General features: G+C 47.4%; 1 protein-coding gene across 1 annotated transcript in view; it reads left to right on the top strand.

Moving 5' to 3' along the window:
• The window catches only part of NOC2L (NOC2 like nucleolar associated transcriptional repressor), a 52,725-nt gene that overhangs the window by 15,350 nt on the left and 14,735 nt on the right, over nt 1–22,640 (top strand). Inside the window, exons 12-16 of the mRNA XM_080380050.1 lie at nt 1,969–2,080; nt 9,370–9,483; nt 9,653–9,754; nt 14,621–14,764; nt 20,665–20,778. Coding sequence (XP_080236176.1) covers nt 1,969–2,080; nt 9,370–9,483; nt 9,653–9,754; nt 14,621–14,764; nt 20,665–20,778 — 586 coding nt within the window. The remainder of the gene's footprint in view (nt 1–1,968; nt 2,081–9,369; nt 9,484–9,652; nt 9,755–14,620; nt 14,765–20,664; nt 20,779–22,640) is intronic.

Below are 22,640 nucleotides of genomic sequence, written 5' to 3'. Positions count from 1 at the left end.
GCTCCTGTTCTGGTATCCCTTTTCCCCTCATCCCATAAAGTGTTTTTCTAACCATGTCTGCTTGGATTTCTACCTTGCTTCCAGTCTAAGCTATAAAAATGAGGTTCCTCCTTGGCTTATAGTTAAATGAGGATTTTTGGTGCCTGTTAAGTTTTGGTTTCCGATCTCTCAGCACATATAGGGGAGAAAGCAGGTACAGCCTCCTCTATGGAGAAGCAAGCACAGCTTTTGTGTCCCTGAGCAACTTCCTTGGTGACCTGTCCTGGTGGGGCAGAGGCTGATGTTGGAAGAAGCTTTCTCTGTCCTCTCTAGCCAGAGGAAGATTGTGATCACCCAGGAGTATAACTGAAGTTGCTGTAGCAAGTAAAAATAAGCCTTGAGAAGCCTTTAGGCTGTTCTCTGCATCGCAGCCCATGCCCTGGATGCATGTGAGAAATATAGCAGGTATTCCAAGAGACAGCGATGGTAGGACATTAGAGAGTGTGCTCTGCTGAGATGAAATGTGAGTCAGTTTAAACCCCCTGGCTGCACCCTGTAGTGACTAGGCAGTTGGACCTTCCTCAGCAGAGCTGGGACCCAGCTGTGTTTTGTATTCCCTGTGCATCCAGCCATTGGGAAGTTGAGCAGATTGTTGCATCGCTGCACACTCTAAAATTAATGGTCTTGGTTTACAGTAAATCTATACACTTAACAGGTTTATTCCTCGATCAATTAATTCCTGAGAATGGCTTTCGTCATCTCCAGTGGTGCCAGATCAGGGGTGCAAAGTAGATTTATTTCTATAATGGATCCAATGATAATTATTTCACTATTTGGAGGGGGGGAGATGCAGGTGATTTATGGTGCCTGGTCAAGCATTTTTTTTTTTTTTTTTCCTTGCTCTCCTGGATTGCTCAGCAAGCTCTTCGGGGAGGGGAGGCATTCATTTATCAGACTTGAACCTGTTGTCTGGGAACTGTGGAGTTTTTTGTTAAATAAAATAAAACCCTTGTTAATGCTGGAGGCATCCACATCTTCAGGTACAAGTCATTCAGAGTGAGTGGTTTCTAGAGCGGTACAGTAATGAGATCTGGTGTCTTTTACGGATATCTCTTCATTCTGCCCTCTGCTACTGGCTTACATGGTGCTGGGGGGAGCTGACCCTTCTCAGTTCCAGCCTTACAAAGGGAGGCAGCTCTACTTCTTTCTTAGTACCTGAGTGTGTAATGGTTTGAAGTGCAGGTCAAGAAGTCTGGCCTCTTGCCCTCCGTGCTGATCACTGGCTGTTCAAATGTATATGTTGCCTCCCTGAAGGAGATAGGAATAGCTCAGGTGCTCCTCTGGATTGGAGGGAGCTAAACAGATTTAGCTGTGGGAGGTCATTCTCATTCCCACTCTGTCATTTCTGATACGCTGATCACTGCTAGTCCAGCTTCTTCTGCCTTGGCGACATTCCAGTTGAAGAGGGTCACTCTTCAGGTGACAGCATGAACTGTGTGAGTACACAGAGGGTACGTAGCCTGAAATGGGAAACATTTTCCTTCTTGTTGTCTGTCTGGTATGCTGGGGGAGCCCTTTTCTTGGTCAAACTTGCTGCTTTAGATGGGCATTTTACTGCTGGTTCCTGCCACTTTTTCTTCCATACCTACCTGTGCTGGAAGGATAAACGCTGGAAGTGTTGAACGTAACTAATCAGCATCAGTGGTAAACTTCATCTGCAGAGCTCTTGTCTTGTAGCACTTTCTCCCAGTGGAAGCTGGAGAACTAGTGCTTTGGTTGCAGGAATTTGTCTCTTAGTATTACAGCTTTGACATGTGTGAGTTTTGTTTCCAACTATGGGATAGCTTCAGCAGCTCAAACAGTTTGCTGTACGATACTAAAGCTGTCTTTCTTTTGTAGAGTAGGAAAGCCTCTCAAGTGTTCCTGAAGGCTGCAGGTACAGTTCCTGTGTAAGCTTAGCCTAACATCCTTTCTTTTTTTCCTTTTTAGGCTGGTTCCAACAGCTCGTTTCTACCCTCTGCGCATGCACTGTGTCCGTGCACTTACATTGCTGTCTGAGAACACCAGGACCTTCATCCCAGTGTTGCCATTTATCCTGGAGGTTAGTTGGTTCCTGCGGACCTAGCTAAGGCTGATGCCATCTACCTATAAACACACTCACTATACTCACTAACTAAAATCCCAAGGTTGCCTAGTTCGCTTACTTCCTAAAATTCCTGGCAGAGAACATCAGCCAGAATGTACTGTTTGGTTAGCAAATAGGATTAAACTTTTATTGGCCTATGGCTGGGGAGCATCTGAGATCAGCTGTGTGCAAAAATACATACCTAGGTGGTTTATCTAATGCAGCTGGAATAGGCAAAGGGTTTGCCAAAGAAGAGATTCAGAGCCTCAGCTGACTGCAGTAACTCCCCAGGCTGTGGTGTTAGTTGATCCTGCTGGTGTGTTCATATCTTAGCAAAAGGAAGAGTTTCTCCTAACTGCAGATAAAGGGAAATGAAAGGAAAAAACCTTTCAAGAATTAAGAATTTATTTAGGAAGATCTCCATGAATGCAGCCTGACAAAATGCAGTATGTTTGGTGAAATACTGGTGCTAAGAGACCATCGAGCTTTCCTATATCTCAGACACCCGACATCTCTCCACATAGGTCTTTCTAGCTTTGCTCTTGCAAGGTGAGAAGGTAGTACAGAAATGGAACAGCCAAATTGCACTGAAGACGTGAGTGAGGCAGGATGAGGAATGCGGAAGCCCTAGTAGGTCAGTATGAGGCTGGACACTGAAGAGGAGGGAGGGAGACTTCTGCAATAAATGACCTGAGCCAGCTGGGCTCACTTCTAATCAAGTTCTGTTGAAGCAAAGGCTTTTGTGGTTTTGTGTTGCTGTGAATGTCCTTTGCAAGCCACATCCTCTGAGGCTGTGGAAGGCAGTGATGTGTATAAATCTCCTGCCTCTGCTGCCGCTCCCTGGCCCTGACCTGTGTGGCTTTGCTATTTGCCTGCTTCCTTCCCCTTGTTCATGCATATTTTTTTTTTAAATTCTGCCAGCCAGATTTAGTGATAGAGGCATTTCCACTCTGGGGTAGTGGAGCTTGGGGTGAGGATGGTTTTGGCGCTTTTTACTTCTTAGTGCTCTGAGAGATCAAGCCTTTTTGTCCTCAGGGCCTTCCTCCCTCTCTCTGCATTCTGGCCCCAACACCTCGGCTCTAATCGGTGTGTCGGGCCCCAGCCAGAAGTTACTACACTGCAAACTGAGCTTCCTCCGAGCTTCCACCAGCCCCCGACCACATCCGATCCTGCTGTGTGTGTTTGTGAGGCACTACTTTCCTTAGCTTGTCCAGGTGTTGGTGACAAGGGAGAGGTGGGGGCAGGGTAAGTGTGTGCATGTATGTTGCTTGCATACTCTTCCACATTACTCAAACAACTATTTTGCTTTAAATTCTATAACCCAATGTGACTGGCATGATATTAAACTCCCAAATCTCCTTGCAGCTGTCAGCCTTTCCCTTCTTCCTGCCTGTCTCTTGCAAGGGATCCCTCCTATACCCTGTGGAGTTCCCAAGAGTGGTCAGGGCTGTTCCCTGTGTACTTCCATCTCTTTCTGGCTCCCCCCTCCTCTCTGTTACACAGGCATCTGAACACTCTTATAACACATAGTGTCTCCACAAACCGTCTCTAGGCAGATGTATTCCAGCTGTGCAGATAAGCTGGTAGGAATCTTTAGCACACATAGGGGAAGTGACCTGCCCGAAGTCCCAAGGTGGCTGTGGTGATGCTGGGAGGAAAATCTGCATTCTAATGCCCAGCCATAGTGCTTTAACTATGAGCCTGTTTCTATGAGCTCAGAAATTCGGTTGTGGCTTAGTCATCATGAAACAAAAATCCATTTTAAGCCCACTCTCCAAACCATCATGTGATTGAGGGATCTGATCAGTGTGTTGGTACTATGCAGGGGTAGACTTGAGGGGCATGACTGAGATCTGAGGCCTGGATCGAAGCCTTCCCAGCGTAAGGTACGCTCCATTTGGCAGGAAGGAGGAAAGGCTGCGCTTGTTTGTCACTGTTGTAACTGAATCCAAGTGCAGTAAAATAATGGCTGTGGAGTTTGTGACCCTGTGTTTTGTGCACTTTATGGAGAGTGCGCTGCATGGCCTTAGAGTGCAGATTCTGTGAAGTTTCTTGTGTAAGAAGGTTCTGTAACTCTGTTTCCCTGCCGTCTCTCCATCAAGGAAACCTAACCCTTGCTATCTCTTGTCTCAGCCCTGTCACTGCTGTGCTTTCAAGAGATGCCAGATTGAATGTTTGTGCAATTCCCATAGTCACAGGAATTCCCCAAGCCCCTACCAATAGAAATGAGAGCTGGCTGCCTGATGCTTCTTGACAAGGGCTGATGCTCTCCAGCATGGGCATCCAGTGCTCTCCTCTCTGCTTTCCAGGGTGAAGCTTGCTAAAATTAAGTCTTGGATAGGAGGTGGCAGTTTGGGAGAGAGTGTGAAGCAGACAGGCTTTTATTTTTGTGGTGTTATTCCCCTTGAAGGTCCTGGGAGATCCCAGGCTTTTTTTTTTTTTTTTTTTTTTTTTTTTTTTATCACTTCAATTATTGTGTGACTGACACTAGTTTCTGCAGCAGGAAAATTGGTGGCTTATCTGCTGGAAGGCAGGTGTGGATAAACAAGGTGGAAGTCTTCCCACAGGCAGACTTCGCATGCCAATTTAAAATTGGCTTCATCTATGGAGGGATGGGAGAGCAGGTTAACCCTGATGCTTAGGAGGGCATGAGTTTTTCACTTTGACACTTAAATGGCTTGAGTCTTGTTCTAGGTGTGTAGCTTGCTTCAGAGAAAGTCCCCAGGGGCTTGGAGTGCAACATATGTGGGAACTGGCAGCAGTTGGAGGAAATTGGCTGATGCCAAGATTGTAGTTGGAGAATTGGTAATGCTGGACGTTGTCATATGTTTAAGCACAGATCTGAAATTAGTTTTCTACAAGACATGGACTCTTTACCTCCTTTGCACAGAGAGGAAAAGCTGGAATTTTAGACAGACTAAGCTGAACCACTGCACCAACTGAAAGTGTATTCTTTCCTTTTCCTCATTCTCTTCCCTCCACCGCAATATTGCAGCTCTTAAATTCTGGATCACAGCCCTGCAGGTACCAGGGGTTGTTTGAGTGAAATCATGCCTGACCAATCTAATAGACTTCTACGGTGAGGTGATTGGCTCCGTGGATGAGGGGAGAGCAGTGGATGTTGTTTATCTTCTCTTTATCAAGGTCTTGGATACCAACTCCCATAACTTCCTCACAGACAGGTTGATGAATTGCAGACTAGATAAGCAGACTGTGAGGTATATTGACAGCTGGCTGAACTTCCAGGCTCGTGCTGCGATCAGTGGCATGAAATCTAGCTAGAGGCTAGCCACTAATGATGCACCCTCGGGATCAATATTGAGGCTGATACTGGTTATCATATTCATTAATGGTTTGAATAGCGGGGTAGAGTGGCACCATCAGCAAGCTTGCAGATGGTATGAAGCTGAGAGGAGCTGTTGATACACCAGATAAGTGTTCTGCAGTTCAGAGGGACCTTGACAGGTTGGAGAAACAGGAGGGTGGAAACCTTCTGTAGCTCAATAGAGTGAAGTGCAACATCCTGCACCTGTGGAAGAGTAACCCCACGACATCCTGGGGGCTGACTGTCAGGAAAGCAGCTTTGCAGAAAAGGACATGGACAACAAGTTGACTAAGGGCCAGGGATGTGGCGTTGTAGTCAAGAAGGCCAATGGCATGCTGGGCTGCGTTGGACAGAGCTTTGCCAGCAGTTTGACTACGGTCTTTCCCTGCTGCTGAGCACTAGTGAGACAACAGCTGGAGTGCTTTGTCTAATTCAGGGCTCTGTAGGGCAAGAGAGACATGGATGTACTGGAGCGAGTCTAGTGAAGAGCCATCGAGATGAAGGGATTAGAGCATCTGTCATGTGAGGAGAGGCAGTGAGAGCTGGGACTGTTTAACCTCAAGAAGAGAAGGTTCAGGTTCTTATTAATGTGTATAATATACCTGAAAGGAGCGTGCACAGAAGACAGAGCCAGGCAGTTTTAAATGGTGTCCAGTGACAGGACAGGATGCTGTGGGCACAAACACACATAGGAGGGTCTGTCTGGACATCAGGAAACACTTGTTTTTTTTGTTGGTTGTTTTTTTTTTTTTTTAAACTGTGAGTGTCACTGAGCACTGGCATGGTTTACCCAGAAAGATTGTGGAGTCTCCATTCTTGAAGATACTCAAAAGCAATCTGGACATGGTCCTGGGCACCTGGCTTTAGGTGGCCCTGTTGTCTGGGTTGGACAAGATGACCTCCAGAGGTTTCAACTTCAGTCATTCTGTGAGTAAAGAAGTTGAAGCCAGATTTTTTTTCTCAATGGCAGTTAGGCAATACACAGGAAAAGAAATACAGAAGGTCTCACTTAAGCATTGAATGAAAAAAAAAACAAAACAACCCCAAACAAAAACACACACACAAAAAAATCCTAACAGTTTTATATAGTGAGGCTGGAGCAGGTTGCCTAGATAAATAATGGAGTGTCTGTCCTTGGAGATACTCAAAATCTGACTGGACATGGCCCTGAGCAACCTGTGCTAGTTGACCCTCCTAGATGACTTCTAGAGGTCCCTTCTGACCTTAACAGTTTTGTGACCAAGTGCTTCAAGCCAGCCTCTGCAGAAAGTTGGACAGCTTGTCTGAACTTGACAGTAATCAGACTGCCTGAGCGGCTTAACTAGACTCTCTTAGCCCTTCCCTCCCTCAGCTAAGTGGGAGGGTGACTGACAGACCTGCAGGCAGGCCCAGCAAAGCGCTGTATGTATCCCTGCTGCGAGCTGGCCTGGGGCAGCCAGCTTTGGGGTGATCAAAGCAGTTGCCAGGAGACTTTTGCTAGAGCCTGAGAAAGGAATTGGGGGGGTGACTGGGGCGATACAGTGGGAAAGTTCTGGGTGCAGAGCTGGCTCTCTGGTTTGCGCTCTGGCAGTACAAACTGTATATCTGAGCACCCTTCTGACTAGCCACGTGGAAGTCGTCTGTGAGCTTGAGATTTCCAAAAATCTCCTTTCTCCTTCCTGCCTGTGTTGACCCATCCTTTCCTCTGTCTGCTAGTGGTTATCACTTAAGCCAGATTGTTGGTTTCTGATATTTTCTGGCCCTCTAGTCCTTCATTATTGTCTTTCTACCCTGCCACAGGATTCCCAGACATCAGTCATCCTCTTCTTCAGTCTAGCTGTTAGCTGATCTATTCTGCACAGTCTTGAGATGGGAACCACATTTTCCCCCCTTCCCACATGTCCAGACCAACTCACTAGCACCTCCTGGGAGACTTTCAGAACCTCTGGTTGCATTTCCCTGCTTGCCTAGCGGCACGTTAGGATCCCACAGAGCCTGATGCCTTTTGCTTTAATGTGTCTGACCTCAGGGATCAATACTACTGTTTTGGCCAAAGAAATAACCGCGCATAACGAGGTTTATAGCATCGATTCCCTAGGCTAGGGTTCTTTGTTTTCACAAGCCACCACGCTTGTCCCTCCCTTCCAAATAACCTGGATTGACAAATAAAATGTAAAAAATCAATAGTCGTCTCTATGCTTTTCTGGCCTGGGGGCATCTATGTGACCTGAACACCCTCCCTTTCCTTCTCACTGCACCCTCTGAGCAATCAGCGTGCTGCATCCCCATGTTGGGCTGGTTGGGGTCTGATCATGAATGTGTTGCTGCTGCATAGAGGGGAATAGAAATTGTTTCCCACTCAGGAGTGCTGTTTAAAAGCACTGGGGATAGGGAGAGGAACTGCAGGCTGCTTTTGAGATGCTCAAAAGTATGGGTGGGCAGGATATGCTCCTCATCAGCCCCCATCAGTGGTTGTCATCAGATATGCAAATTATTACCAATTGTTGGCTCTTGTAGATTTTTTTTTTTAAAACGAGATCCTAGTGCTGGTGAACATCTCCCTTGATTGCCACTTGTTATCCCCTGATGGGGGTCTCAGGGACTGTCCCGGTTCAGATGCGTTTTACAGTTATTGCCATCTTTCTCCTGAGATCTGCCCCGATCAGGCTGGGAAAGGGCATATTTGAAATGCTGATCATTTTAAAAACCTTTTGCTCCTTTCAGTATCACAGCTTCAGAGGAAAAGCAGCACAGTGCACAGGCTTGCTGTGACAGTGTGCCCCGATGTCTGCCCAGAGCAGTAAGGACCAAGACAGATTCTGGCTCTAGCTGATGTCGGCTGAAGATAGGTTTCCTGTGCACCAAATGTAGCCTTGGGGGGAAGTGGAGAATGGAAGCTTGTTGATTCATGTTACCCTTCCCTAGTGAAGTTGGGAAACTCCTCCCAAAAAGAAGGGAGTGAGGAAAAGGCTTTCATAGTTCTTGGTCCTGATTAGTTTGTTACGTTTTAAGGCAATAATGGCTCTTAACTAAAACCAAACTTGAGATGCCACCCTGGAGAGCCGGTCATACACACACATGTGAACTTACTTTCCTTTTTCTTTCTACTGTGTAAGCTTCATGCCTTCCCTTTCAGAAATACTTCTCTCCCCAGCCATTATCATTAAACAAGCTCTGGAAAAACACAAAAGCAAAGGTGCAGGTCTGCCCTTTGATGTTACATACTAGTCTACTGGGCATCCAATTGTACCCTAGAGCTTGTGTGTCCTCATCATTTTGATGAGTAGTGTGCATGGTCTGCTCTCAAACTTTGGGAAGGGACCGGTTTTCCTCCATGTTCCTTGCTATAAAATGAAATGTGTCCATGGAGAATAATACACACTTTTTCAAAGGCCGTTCAGTTATAATAGTTACAAGGAATGCCAATGGGAAATGTGCTAGAATAGAAACCTTGCTTGGCAAGGGGTGTTTTGTGAAAAGGGCTTATTGGTCTCTCTGCTTCCTGGGACAATCATTTCAGTGACAATAAGAGTAATGGATTTGGTGTAAGCAACATTTAGTCTTGCAGTTGTAAAGCTTCTCACCTTAAGGGACAGCTCCAAAATACAATCAAGCTTTGGAGTAGTATCCTTCTGACCATTAGAAGCATGGGTCTGAGGAACAAACCTCTAGTTTCTTGTGCTGTTGGTTGTGTTGGTTTCCTTTTACCTCACACTTCTGTGGAACCTTTTGCACTCAGGTCTCTAAAACTTCAAGTGTGGTTGGTGTTTGCTCCCTAACTATCCTTAGCTAGAGTATTTAGGAAAGCTGTGGGACGGTAACCAGAACAGGCAAGGAGGAATCAGGATTTCTGGATTGTTTTCTCAGCACTGCCACCAACTGTGTGATCTTAGCTGAGTCGTTTGGGATCTATTTTGTTTTATGGTGTGATCGTCTTTACGCTCAGTTTTTTCTGTTGTAGATTTTCCAACAAGTGGATTTCAACAAGAAGCCGGGGCGTATAAGCGCTAAGCCTATAAACTTCGCAGTGATCTTGAAGCTTTCCAGTGCCAACCTGCAGGAGAAGGCCTTCCGAGTAAGTGGAACCTCAGTGGCCGACAGTGCACAGCTTCTCCGTAAACAATAGCTGCCCTAGGGATTTCCTTCGAGTTCCTGTCCCATAAGACTGAAGACTGGTTTCCCAGCCTGGGTGCTGCAGGGTTTAGTTCCTATCTGATATCTCTATTTCTGCTTCCCCTGCCCAGGATGGACTAATTGAACAGCTTTATGACCTGATGCTTGAGTATTTCCATTGCCAAGCCTACAGCATTGGATTCCCAGAGCTGGTTCTCCCCACTGTCATTCAGGTAAGGCGTTAAACACTTCTTTGTCACGCTATGAATGTGCACAGAGCACGATAAAGGTGTTGAAGCTGCTAGTTAAAGTAGTCAAGATAACCCTCATAATGTGAGGGGAGAGCTGTTTACTTCTTCTTAATTGTAGTTTTTCTTTGCATTTTGGGGAATTCATGGGGAGGAAGAGAGGCATTGTATCTAAGTGGGAGGCTGAAGGTGATTGAAAGTGCCTGTGGGATTAGCCGCTGTCTTGGGAGCCGAAGTGGAAAAGAGGGCTGCGTAACTGCTGTAGAGACGTGGTTTTGACTAGCGAATGGAGGTGAGGTCGAGTTGTCCAGACTGGTGTATCGTCTCAGAGCGGTACCTGTGCTCTGTGAGCTCACGTTTCGCCTTGCCTCGCGGCCTCCCTCACGTGCTCTCCACAAGGTGGCAACCTTCCCTCCCTTCGCGCATCTCCGCCAGCTGGGGCACTTCTCCCGGAGTCCCTCCGTGCTAAACGGTACAGTGCTTATCTCCATCCCTCCTCCTTGCTGCACCTGACAGCAGTGCTGCGGAGTAAGTCTCCTTTGACTCTCCTTTGGCGTTCCACAGTGTAGGGTGTTCTTCCTAGCTACTTCATGTTTACATACTCTGTTGTCCGCAATAAAACTTCCTAATAGCCCTGTGCACCTGGGGATATTGTGCATAATACTTCCTTAATACCTCGCTAGCTGGGTGCCTTTGGTTTTGCATGAATAGTGACCTCTCTGCTTTGAACAGTAAGATTGCTCAGTACCAACATGCTGGAACTTGTTCCCTCCCTTCCTCCTAGTCCTGTCTATTTTTAACTCACATGGCAGGTGTCATCCAAGATTGGCAGAGGACTAATGTTGTATCCTCCATGGGGACATGAACCTCTACTTTGCTGTCTGCCGTGAGACCTGGTGTCTGCATGCCTTGTGGCTACGATGCCTCTGGTGTGCCTCTGGTGTTGACGTGGGAGCAATGTCTCAGCTGGGACGCACAGACTGCTTGGGAGGCAGATCTCCTTGTTTCTGCTGTATGTAATAGGCTGGCATCTGTCAGGTGCATGACTCTTGGCTGGGTCCCTGCAGCCTGGCACAGGCCATTGCCTAGCTGGCAGTAGGTTGCTTTGGCTAATGTGAGCTGACAGGCACTCTCTGTGCTAGGAGAGCAACTCCTGTGCTTGCTCTCGCTTTGCGTGCTTCTCACTTATTGGCAGAGAACAAGGCCCTTTCCTCTCAGCCAGCAGCTGTTGAGAGCGTTGAAGCTGTCGGAGCCGATGTTCTAGCTGGAATGAAAAACGGCTGACGGCCCTCTGGCACCAAGCGCCCTGTGGCTCCCAAACACACCCTGGGACCAGCCTGTATTTCTGCAGAGAATTAATGCTATCAGATTCCTATTTGGCTGCCACTAACCACAGCCTTGTGGCGTCGTCTGCTGGGCTGGGGTGCTGAGGTTAGCTTCCCAAAATCTCACAGTCTTCGGGAAAGTGTGGAGGGGGGAGGCTTTGCTCCTGGAATGGTTCCAGTTAACTGCAAAAATCCATCTGTCCCGATTCTTCCTCCCCGATGAGCTCACGCTTCTCCCAGTGCCGTGTCGCAGGGGCTGTGTTCCAGCTGGCGAGGGTTACATTCCTCATCTTCTGGTCAGCGGCTTTGGGAGAAGCTAGGGTGAACTGCCTTCAAACTGAACTCTAAACCCTCCTTGCCTGGAAGGCAGGAAGCACCCCCCGGCAGGTCAAAGGGAGGGAGAGCCAGTAGGGCCAGGAGACAGTTCGCAGTCTTCTGTTCTGCCCAGCCTCTGGGGTGACCTCATGGTGGTCGCTGTGTCCATAGGCTGGTAAGGAGCTCAGAGTGCAGAGCCTGTGTGGATACTTGGAAGAGACTGCCTCTTCCCTCCTTTAAAGCCCTGACAGAGGTATCACAGAGCAGAGGTGGCAGGTTAAAGGGCAGAACGGCAGGCGTCGATAAGAGGTAGGTACTTCTGGGTGGAGGCAGGGGACGGCATGATCTAGGATGACTTGCAGCTAGATAGAAGGGCAGGAGGTGCCATTTGCCTTGCCAGCAGCCACTCCTACTGCTGCTTGTTCTCTGTCCTGAGTTGAATATTCCCTCTGCTTTTTGTGAGTGGGGGATTTGGCTTGATTTGTGTTCCCTGCAACACACATACCCAGCTGCTTCAGATCATTTATAGTTCCCTGCGTCATTTACAGTAAGAGGAGTTGGGTTTTGCTGTGGTCTCTGCTGGTCTAAACCATGGGTGTTTAAGGCTGGCAGTTCGACAGAATCAATCCCGCTAATCACAGAGCTGCTTAGCTAGGAACTGATGTGAGATGTTAATGACATATACGCGTACACACATACATGCGTGTGTTCTGATTGCTTTTATTCTGGAAAGAGATGATTGTTGTATTTGGCAGAGTGGAAAAAGGCATATACAGTGTCCCTTTCTCTCTCTCTCTCTCTCTCTCTCTCTCTCCTCTATCTCCTTTTACCTTCTTGGTTGTGTTCCCTGCCTCGTAACACAGGAGTGAGATCTCATTACGTTTCGTTAATATCTGTGGCAGATAGTGGTGGGACTGTGAGGGATTGCAGGGGTAGGAGAGAGGAGGGGGAAAGAAGATATTACGCATACGGCTGTGAGAGCAAACACACAACACCAAACTGCACAGATAGAGCCTGAGATTTTGCAGGATTTCTGGTGACACTTCTGCAACAAAAGAAAAATGATAATGTATGTGGCAGCGGATGAAATGGATCTGGGGCTGCAGCTGTGGGGATCAAGTGAGATAAATCGAATGACAAATGCATCTCTCGGCGGAGATAAATATGCAGCACCTATAAAAAAATAAATATTTTAGAAAGAGCGGGGTGAGGGTAGAGACAGGCTTCACCAGCAGAAGTATAGTTTTGCTAAAGGTTTCTTTGTACTTGTTTGATTGGCTGTATGCTTTCTGGAAATGGGGGAAGGTGTTCATTTTAACTCCCATTTTTCTGAGGTCAATGTATGATGGCAGGTGGGTGTGTGCTGGGGATAAAGGGACAAGAGAAGCCTCTGCTGCTAGGTAATTCTCCATGTGTGTAGCAGACAGCAGATCCTGCAACAATATGCCCATCAGGAGAGCAGTGTCCTCACAAGAGAGGGCCTAGGTGTAACTGGCTGTCACCTCTTGATTAACATTTAATACCTATCCTCTTGGCATGTAAGATCAAGCCAACATGTAGGCTTGACAGGAGGGAGACATCTTTTTCCTTCCCCCAACTGTGTCTTTTGAGGCAGAACATTTGAAGCCATAAGCAGAGAAGGCAGTACTGTATTTGCTGACTGGAAACCCTTTATCTCTACTGTGATAGCATCTGCAGGTCCCAGCTGAGATGGAGGTTCCATTGTGGTTAACCATTCTTTTTTGCCTTGTTGGATCTCTTTCTCTGAATCGAGTGTCTGTGTAGCGTTGGTGTGTACATATACATGGCCTGAGTAAAGAGCTTGGCCTGCAGAATTTGGACAGCACTCCAGAGGCTTGTACTGGAGCTGGTGAAAAGTGTTAGCAGATAGTGTAGTAAACTGGAATTCAAGCCATGAGTCAATCTGGACACCCCCATCTCTCTTTCTGTCATCAAGAGCATCCACTGCTGCCTCAGCTTTTAGTTTGGAGGTGTTAGAACAGTGCTGTGGTGTCGGAGGACAGTTTTTATCGGGAGGGAAAAGGAAAATCTTCTTTGGCAGGGAGAAAAGACATTTGCTTGTGGATAAGGCTACTGAGATATAAAAAGAAAACAACACAAGAACGTACCGCGTTTGCAATGAAGCCTCATTGTCTGAGAGTAGTGAAGTGTGCTTTAGGTTCAGAGGGAGGGCAGGAACAGATTCTCTGCGAGTAGGATGGTCCTTGCCCTTTCAGACAGCAGTAGGGTTTGTAGTTTCTGTGCAGACTGGCCCTTGTTCTGAGGGTTACACATAAGGCCTTGGGTCTAAAGGAAAGAATTCTCTAGGCACATGCTGCACAAGTGGCCCACGGAGAGGGTTATTTTGTAAATTTTTGTGTGGTGGCTGTGTGGGTTTGCACTCTTGAAAAATGAGTGGTGCCAGTTGGAGCTAGGTTGGTAAAGTCAGACATTAAGTAAACTTCACCCCATGTGAGACTGCAGATGGCCATTTGTCCTGACCCACAGCCCTGTTGCTGTACCAGCACCAAGTTTTCCCACTGAGCTATGCCAAAGATGCTGACTCCAGTCCACAGACACTTCCACCCCGATTTTAAGTCTCTCCTCAAACTCTGCCTTCAATCCTAGCCGTGAGTCTCATCCACAGCCTATTTGATATTCCCATTCCAATATAGACTGGTGTTAATATAGTCTTTAACACACAGACACCTTCCCCCATTCTAATCTCCTCTTCTCTGTGCTTTTGGCCAACTAGCATGCACAGGTATCCCCTGTTCCTGTTCTCTGTGCATCTGGTCCACAGTCCCTCTTACTGTCTGGCTGAGCAGGAAACTACCAACAGCAGCTAGCAGCTGAGGCCCCAGAGAGCATAGGTTTTTTTCCTGCTGGCTGCTTGAACTCCATCAATACGTTTTTTTCGGAAAGAAGTAGCGTTAAAGGGTGCGAAGAGCTGGTTTTGAGCAAGGCCTCTGTGCTGGATTGCATACAAACATCTGACCTGTCACTGCAACGCTTTGCATCCTCTCAGCCCAGGGTGTCAGGACACCCAGGGCTGAGTATGGGTGATGCATTGGAGTATGGTATGCATGGAAGGGAAAAGGCACCCCATGCTGTCTGTCACTGGGGGTGGGAATTGTTTTTTTGCTGATGGGATCTGTTTATGGAAACTATTACGTTGCTTTCATTCTTCCTCTCCTTTTCCTTCTTCCAGTTAAAATCTTTCCTGAAGGAATGCAAAGTTGCCAACTACTGCAAGCCCATCCGGCAGCTCCTGGAGAAACTGCAGGAAAATTCTGCCTACATCGCCAGCAGGCGTCAGAAAGCTACCTTCGGCGTGGCCAGCAGGGAGTCTGTGGTGAGTCTGCTACTTCGATTTGGGCTTCCTGGAAAGACTGTCAGACTCCAGCTGCTGGGGTTGAGCGGGTGGCAGAGGGGGGAGGGACGACAAGATATGGAAACAGTGTGTGGGGTTGGGCAGATGTTCACAAACAACTGAACTTGGCAGGGCTCTGATGCTATAGCTGGCAAGACTGTGTAGCCAAGAGCCTCATGGAAAACACAGTCCATAAATTGTACCCTTCTATTATAACACACATGCATGAAAGCACCTTGCTTTGCTGGGGCATCTCCTTTGCTGAGAAATTTCTTGTGTTTTCATCATCCCATTCCTGATACGTAGGTGCCAGTTCATGCCTAAAGTGATAGGGATGATTCTGCCAACTCTTTAAGCATGTTTGCTTCTAGTTTGTAGAGACCAGTCTCCAGCAGTGTAGAACCAAACTGTCAGCAGACTAATATTTGGTAGTTTAGGATCCTGGGGCAAACCTTTCTCCATTTTCCTGGGCCTTTGTGGGGACAGAGCTATATAATCATTAAAGTTGTGAGCCATAAGAACAGCGATCAGGCATCTTGGGTGCTTCACTGGCTTCTCAGCAGAGATGGTGGTATATTCTTCTGTCTGCAGCTGAAGCAATCCAGCCTGCTGAGAAAATGCTGAGCACATTTGACACCTAGAAAGGCTGCAGCGACTCTGGGTGGCTCATAGTGCCTGTGGAGCAGTTGAGTTAAATGTCAGGATTCTACCTTAGTGATGAGATGGAGTGACAAAGGTGATGATGGAGACCCCCCTCTTCTCTTAGGGAGTAAACTGTAGCACAGCTAGAAAACAGTATATTAGAGAGTGTGTTAGCTAGTAGTTGGCCACGTGGCTACCAGGCTGAGAGATGCTGCCTTCCTCCTTGTTTCTTCTACTCCAGGAGTCTGCCCGCTCTGAGCGAGGTCCTCCTAGGGATGGTGTAGCATATTGTCAGGACATTCCTTTCAGTGTGTCCTTTCCTGAATCTTTTTTGATTTTGCTTTGCTCCACCCTTCTTTGGGATCCTGTTGACCTGCCTAAACTCTGAGGTATTTGAAATCTAGGCTGTATGTAAATGAAGCTAAAGGGAGGAAGACTCACTAATGAAGCTTTGTTTGTGTGTCCTTTGGGTTGAACATTTTATCTGTGCCTTTTATCCAGCACAGCGGCCTTTGCAAGCCTGCAGCAGGTAAACTCTGTGTGTGTATGCCTCTGTGTGAGAGAGGGTAGTGGGTCTGACTCTTCCTTGTGTGGCAGGAGAGAGGTGGAAACATCTGTCTGCAAGATAATTGATGGGTCAAAGTAGTCTCTTTGGCCACACGGTATTGGAAAGTCTGGAGTTCTGCATCGTTGAAAGCTCCACCTGTTGGCATGGAGCTGAGCATGGAACAGAAGTTGCAGTGCAGACTAATTTGTCTTCAGACACTAAGGGGCAGGGACTGCGGGAAAATTAGTCTTTGAAATCCTGACATATCAATGCCAGGACACAGCAGCACTGTTCTGGCATTAAGGGGTTGATGGTACTAGGTTTGAAGTGACTAAGTAGTGTTTGGTTCTGTAAATGCCATTCTGGGTTGGACTGCTTTGCTAAAGGAATTATGCTTCCCATCTGGAATGAAGTGGTTAGGGTTTTGCTGTTTAGTATTTGTGGGCAATGCTGTGACCACCCACCCACTCTGCAGAGTGTAGAGATTTCAGCCTTTAGGGCTCCCCATGAAACAGATGAGCTGGGGAAGGTTGTTGGCTAAATAAAACAGGGTTTCCAACAACTCTGCCACTGTCTGCCTTTCCCAGCAACTCTAGCTGCAGTCCCTTGTGTAAGAACTAAATTATTATTTTAACATCTTGTTGCCTGTGTGTCTCCTAGTTGACATTGGTGCATGTGCTTTCCGAGGGACATCTGGGTGGCTGAGTAGCATGCATCAGGCAGGGTTGTCTCTGGAGGGGCAGTAACAGGCAGCCTGCTTTCAGTAAGGGAGGTTGGTTAAGGGAAGCAGGCACCAGTTTGCCAGGCCCGTTTGGAGATGGCTGTTCTGCCATTTAAGGAGACAGAGCAACAGTGCTGTTCTGGGAGGATGCCTGGATTGCCTGTGCAATCTGTATTTTTGCACTGTGCTGTTGTTCTGTGGGAGTAGGGAGCCCTTCTTTCCCTTCAGTTAATGGGATATCTTCTGGGAGCAGAGGAAACTGCCCACTCAGTACTTCTGTGGGGTGGAAGAGCCATAGCGGCTTATCTTTTGTGTCCAGAGGGCAGGTTTTGTGCCCAGGTGGCCCTGTGTTTTCCCCCTGTGCCTCTGCAAGCAGATGGTGTAGGTTCCCAATAAGGGCCAAAGCTCCCACAGAGACTGGGCTTCCCAGAACGATTTGGAGTGTCCCTCGAAGTCTGGGTTGAGTTTGCCAGGCTGTCTCCAAGATCTGTGGGGCATTGGCACTTCTTATGGGCAAACGCTGCCAGAAATGCGAAGCGAAAGGGGGGTGAAGGAAGAGGAGGTATTTGCATGTCCCCCTTGCCAGCAAGAGCAATTGATATCAAATGCTCTCTGGTTTTCACATGCATGTGTTTGTGCCTGCTGTGCTGTAGGGAGCAGAGCCCAAATTCTAAGCTAATTCTTCCATGCAGCATGCTGAAATGCAACTTTCATGGGGGGGAATTACAGAGTAGTGGGTGTGATTTATAAAGGTGGATTTTACCTAAAGGGCCTGTATTATACAATTTTAAAGAAGAAACAGCCTGGGGATTGAAGTTAGTGCTGTGGAGGGAGCATGGTGGTGCAATGTTTAACTTAACGTGGAGGGACTGTGGAGGGATCCCTGCTTGCATCCCAGGAACTGTGGTATGGAGGGATAGGCACTCCAGGTGTGTTCAGCCTGACTTCTTCCATGTTATTTTAAGATTGAGAACTTTACACTTTTTCTTCTTCTTTTTTTGTAAGAAGCAGATTAATATTTGTCAGTGTTTTTTTGAGAGCACAGTGCTAATAGATTGCTATACTAATTAAGTTTTTTGTGAGGGGAGCCAAAAAACATGGAGCCCGCAGCTGAAGTTGAATCTAGACCCCTAATGTGCAGCTCGGGTTTTAGGTTTGTCTGTGCTAGTGCGGGCACCTTGGATTGGCAGGGGAAAATGCTGGGAAGCAAAAGGACCTGCAGAGTGTGCCGGGCTGCGTTACAGCTCTCTGGCTCCCAGGCAGACCTTTGTGCTGAGCTGGGCAACCTTCGTTTAAAGAACATTATAGCCCAGCACGCTGTCATGCTTAATGAAATGTGAAGCGAGGCAATGAGCTGATGGAAAGCACTGCCTCATTTCTGTGGGATTTCCAGATCTTCTGCATTCGTCCCCATCTCACGTTCCAGATGGGAGGTTTTTCCGGAGGGTGGGTGATGATCTTGGTGACATCTGTACAGGTGCTAGCACTGGGCTTGATCCGTGCTGGGCGTTGCCTGACAGCACAGTGAGGCAAAAGCAGTAATAGGAGGACTGCAAATGGTTGAAGTGGGTGTGATCACATCCACTCTCTCAAAATTCCTTTTGAGGTGTTCTGACTAGAAAGATGGGAGTGTTTTAATGGTCTTTTTTATCTCTGGATTCCAGCACACCTTAAAACTGAAATAACTGTATCAGGCAGAACAAATAGACACTTGCCCTCTGTAAGAAGAGTCTTTCTCAGAAGCTGTCCATACCAAACACCATCAACAAATTGCCTGATTACAGCTGGCAGCCTGATATGAGCCTGATCTATAAATGGGGTGACTTTGTATTCCTCAGGAATTGCTGCTCTTGCAATAGCGGTGGGTCAGATTGATGGTAGAGCTGTGCTGTCTGCTGGCTGGCGTCTCCGCTAGCAAGTGCTGCTGGAGTCAGTGGTACATCAGCTGTGCTTACAGTCAGCCTGCCGGGGAGGAGACCAGGGAGCAGATGCAGGCTCCAGCCGTGCAGACCTGGAGCCGTGCTACAAACAATCCTGTAGGGACTGAGTCTGGGACCCATGATTATCAGAAAGGGCCTGTTTGGCTTGATGCAATATTGATAGTGCCTGTTGTAGGATGCATAAATAGATTCTACACCATTAAGAGTGCAGGTGACACAAGGTGGTCACCATTTACTTGCCAAAGTTCAGCTCCTGGTGCCAACTGCAGAGACCACAGATTGTCTCCGCTTCCCTCACAGTGATGGGCCAAATCAAGCTGGTGTAGGCCGATGTATTTCACTGCACAATATACACCGAGTATTTGCTTGTTTGTGTAAGCTGGGAGCTCTGCGCTGCTATCCATGGCAGAGACCTGTTCCTTCTATCTTGTTCATACACTGCTCTTCAAAGAAACTTCTTCCCATACTTGGCTCACAGGCTGCAGTGTACACACCATAGCTCCCCAGTTTTGTGGCTCAGCTCCCCACAAGCAGTTGATTTGAGATCTGCTGAGGAATATTTGAGCTGCTGCTGTGTTTTCTGCTGTGAAGATGGTCTGGCCTTTTGTTCCCACCCTCAAACAGGGGCATTGTGTACACACAGATGCCCACAGAGAGCTCCAGATTTGTTCTCAGCCCTGGATTCAGGATACTCTTTTTCCATCTGTATTGACCCTTGAGTGTATCTATGCTAACCTTTGTTGCTGTTGCTTGTTCCCTTCCTCCTTTGCCTGTTTCAATTCTTACCTGTATGTCTTTCTGAACGCATTAGATTGACTTTTTACTGTGGGGTAATGCAAAGCCTCTGGGCAGGCACTGTGGTAATCCAGTTAACAGGTACAGTTCTGTTAAGTTAAAGGGATGTTGGCAGGTTAAGAAGAATGTATTTTAATATGACATACCACCCGCGTTTCAACACTAACATGCCAAATGATTGAAGCGTAAAAGAATTTTTAACCATCTAATTTGCTTCCCACCGTTTACGGTGTCTGCACCTCCTTGTTCTCCCTCTTTGGACAGCGGAAACAGGCTCAGCACTTTGTGCTCTGCTCTCTCAAGGTTGGGATGAGTCCAAGACCCTGCAGGGGAATGTTTGTTTCAAAAATAAACACTTGGCTGTAGAACAGGGGGAGCAGGCAATCAGACATCTTTGGTACTTAGGTCTTGTAAATACTTGTGTGAGGTTTCTGAATTAAAAAGCTAGAACTGAACAAGTGATCAAATGCCTCTGTAGAAGGAGTAGAGGACACATTTTGTCCTGATAGGTCCTCTGATCTGTCCCTTTGATTCCTACTTTCAGATTTCAGAAGTAATTTTTTTTTCATTACAGTAGGCTGCAACATCTGACTTTACTTCTGTGTCAGTGTCTTCTCACTAGTGCTGGAGTAGAAGTGAATGTTCAAGGCCAAGATAGTAGTAGTGGATCCCAGAAGGCATTAAGCTGATTTTAGGAGGAGCCTATCCTGAGCTCTCAGCAATTCTGGGACTCAGGCCTCTTCTAGAATGGAGAAATAGGAATCTGGGAACCCACGTTTCAGACCACCATGCTGAGAAAATCTGGTGATCTTCCATAAGCTAAAGCATCTTACGCACCACCACACAGATGCTCCTTTGTGAGGATTTTATGCTGTCCTTCAGTTCCATTGGTATCCTGTGCTTTGGTATTGCATAAATAAGCTGTTGCATTGGCCACCCTGTCCATTTCATCTTTGGGCTTTCTTTGATTTCTCTGCAGTGCCCAGGCATTGCTTTACCTAAGGAAAGTTGTCAGTCACACCACTCCTGACCCACTAGTTGCTTAAATGACTGTGTCTGAATTCACACTTAGTCCTGCTGGCATCTTAGTTATGGTTGTCGATTTCCCGCCCAGGAGCTTGGAAAAGGTGGTTTGGGGAAGGGTCTTAACCTCTGCTCTTGACTCCCTGCGCTTGCCAGTTTTATTGGAAAACTGCTTTGAAAACCTTTCTTAAATTTGCACCCCCTTTCTCCACAGGAACAATGGGAGAAGCAGGTCAAAGAAGAGGGGACACCTCTGACCAAGTATTATACTCAGTGGAAGAAGCTAAGAGAGAAGGAGATTCAACTGGAAATCAGCGGCAAAGAAAGAGTAAGAATGAAATGCCTAACTTATTGAACATCATCTGTGCCATGGGTAGACAAGAGAGCCATGTTCTGGCAGCAGGATGGTGCTGGTCAAAACTAGCTCCACGGTGTGAGCTGAAATTGGCTTGAGCTGTGTGAGCGCATAGGCTGAGCATTCTTGGAAAGAGCATGGGCTGGTGTCTTCAGCTCCCTGCAGATTTGTCTTGCTGGGATCTCTAGGAGCAACATCTGTGTCCCCTGCCTGTAGCCCGCTCATTTGCCCAAGTTAATAGAGGATAGTGAGATAGGATGAATTAGTGCTAGGGTGAATTTCCCTCTGCCTCTGTTTAGGCTTATGCTGTTCAAGACTCATTGTAATTCAAGGCTAGGAAGCTGAGGACGGTACTGACAGAGCAATTGTGTGTACTGGCAGGGGTGGGTTGGATAACAGATTCGGTTGTGTGGGCAACTGGGGCAGTAGCCTTGTGGATGTTGTGTTGCTTCTGGAACAAGCATTTGATGTAGTTTCAAAGTTTAGACTGTACACGCAGTTTGTGTTCTGTGTGTTCATCCCCACATTCATGGACCTTCTCACATTGCTTTGGGCAGTTTGCATCACGTCTTGCAAATTGCACTGCTTTCTTGATAGCAAAACAGTGTGGGTTGAGCTTGTGTAGGTCTTTAGATCTTTTGCCAGCTCTGCAGAATGTGACTGGATTGCCATGCTGAAACCTAACTTTGCAAGAAAGTAGAGAGGGGAAAGTGCCTCCCTTCTTAGCAGAGGGAATATCAGAGATGAGTTCTGTTTGCATTTTCTTATTTTACTCAGGTGGGGGTGGCTGTTTGCGAGGTAGGATTTGCTGTCTGGACAGAAGTGTTCAGACTGCCATTTCCCACATCTTCTGCCCAAGGGAAGGCTCCTTGGCTGTTCCGCATGGCACTGCACTCCAGGATGCAGAAGGTGGGGGTGGGAGCTTGCTTACATTAGGAGTCTAAAGGAAAGCTGTCTTGATGCTAATGCAATGAAAGTAGCTGAGCTAGGCTCTTGGCCAGGGAGCAGGAAATAGATATAATTGGTGTCTCCAGCGTATGGTGGGGAACAATTAAAATAATCGATGGGACATGAAGATGATTGGCTCTGAGACAAGTCCCAGAGTGTGGCAGAAGACTTGCAAGATCACAGAAATGCTCAGTATCATGTAGCATCCAAAGGTAAGAGCAGGAGGCTGAAATTCCCTGGGGCAACCATGCAGAGGGAACAAAACCCACACCTGTTTTCTGTGCAACCCCATCAGGAGAATGCGGCCTTTGCAGAAAGGAAATTGGAGGCAGGGGAGGGGAGCTAAGAAACAGCAAGAAGTGACGGCTGTGAGCAGGGCTAATCTCTTGCCCAAAACTGGCCCTGCTGGCATGAGCTGACACTTTCAAGGTACTGAAGCAGCTATCACAAGGGGAGAGATCAGCCCTCCCTGTAGACAAGCCCCCACCTCATTTTAAAGGAGGGAGGGGAGCTGGAGCTCCTGGGGGTGGCCAGGACCAGCTGAGGTGGAGGGTCCCAGTCAGGGGGATTACTTTGGTATAGTAGGGCTCAAGACAGTGACTTCTGAAACCAGGGCAAATCTGAAAAGCAGTGACAGGGACTTGTTTTCTCTTGGCAAAAGTGGGCTGAACAGATAAACTGGAGAGAGAGACAGACTTTGGAATTAGCTTTCTGAAAAGCCTGTGGCTGCCTGGCATCTTTGCTTGGTGAATGGGGCCGTTGTCTCTCTCGGTGGGGACTGCTAGCTTAATGATGCAGCATTGTGAGCCCCAGCAGGAGAGTGAACACCATGAGGCCCATTAGGGCTGAGAAAATCCATGTCCCATTAGCAGCCATTGGGGGGAAAA

This window comes from Falco punctatus (assembly GCF_963210335.1).
Source record: "Falco punctatus genome assembly, chromosome: 3".
Lineage (NCBI taxonomy): Eukaryota > Metazoa > Chordata > Aves > Falconiformes > Falconidae > Falco > Falco punctatus.
Note: the sequence above shows the minus strand (reverse complement) of the source record. Positions and strands in the feature narration are given on the sequence as shown.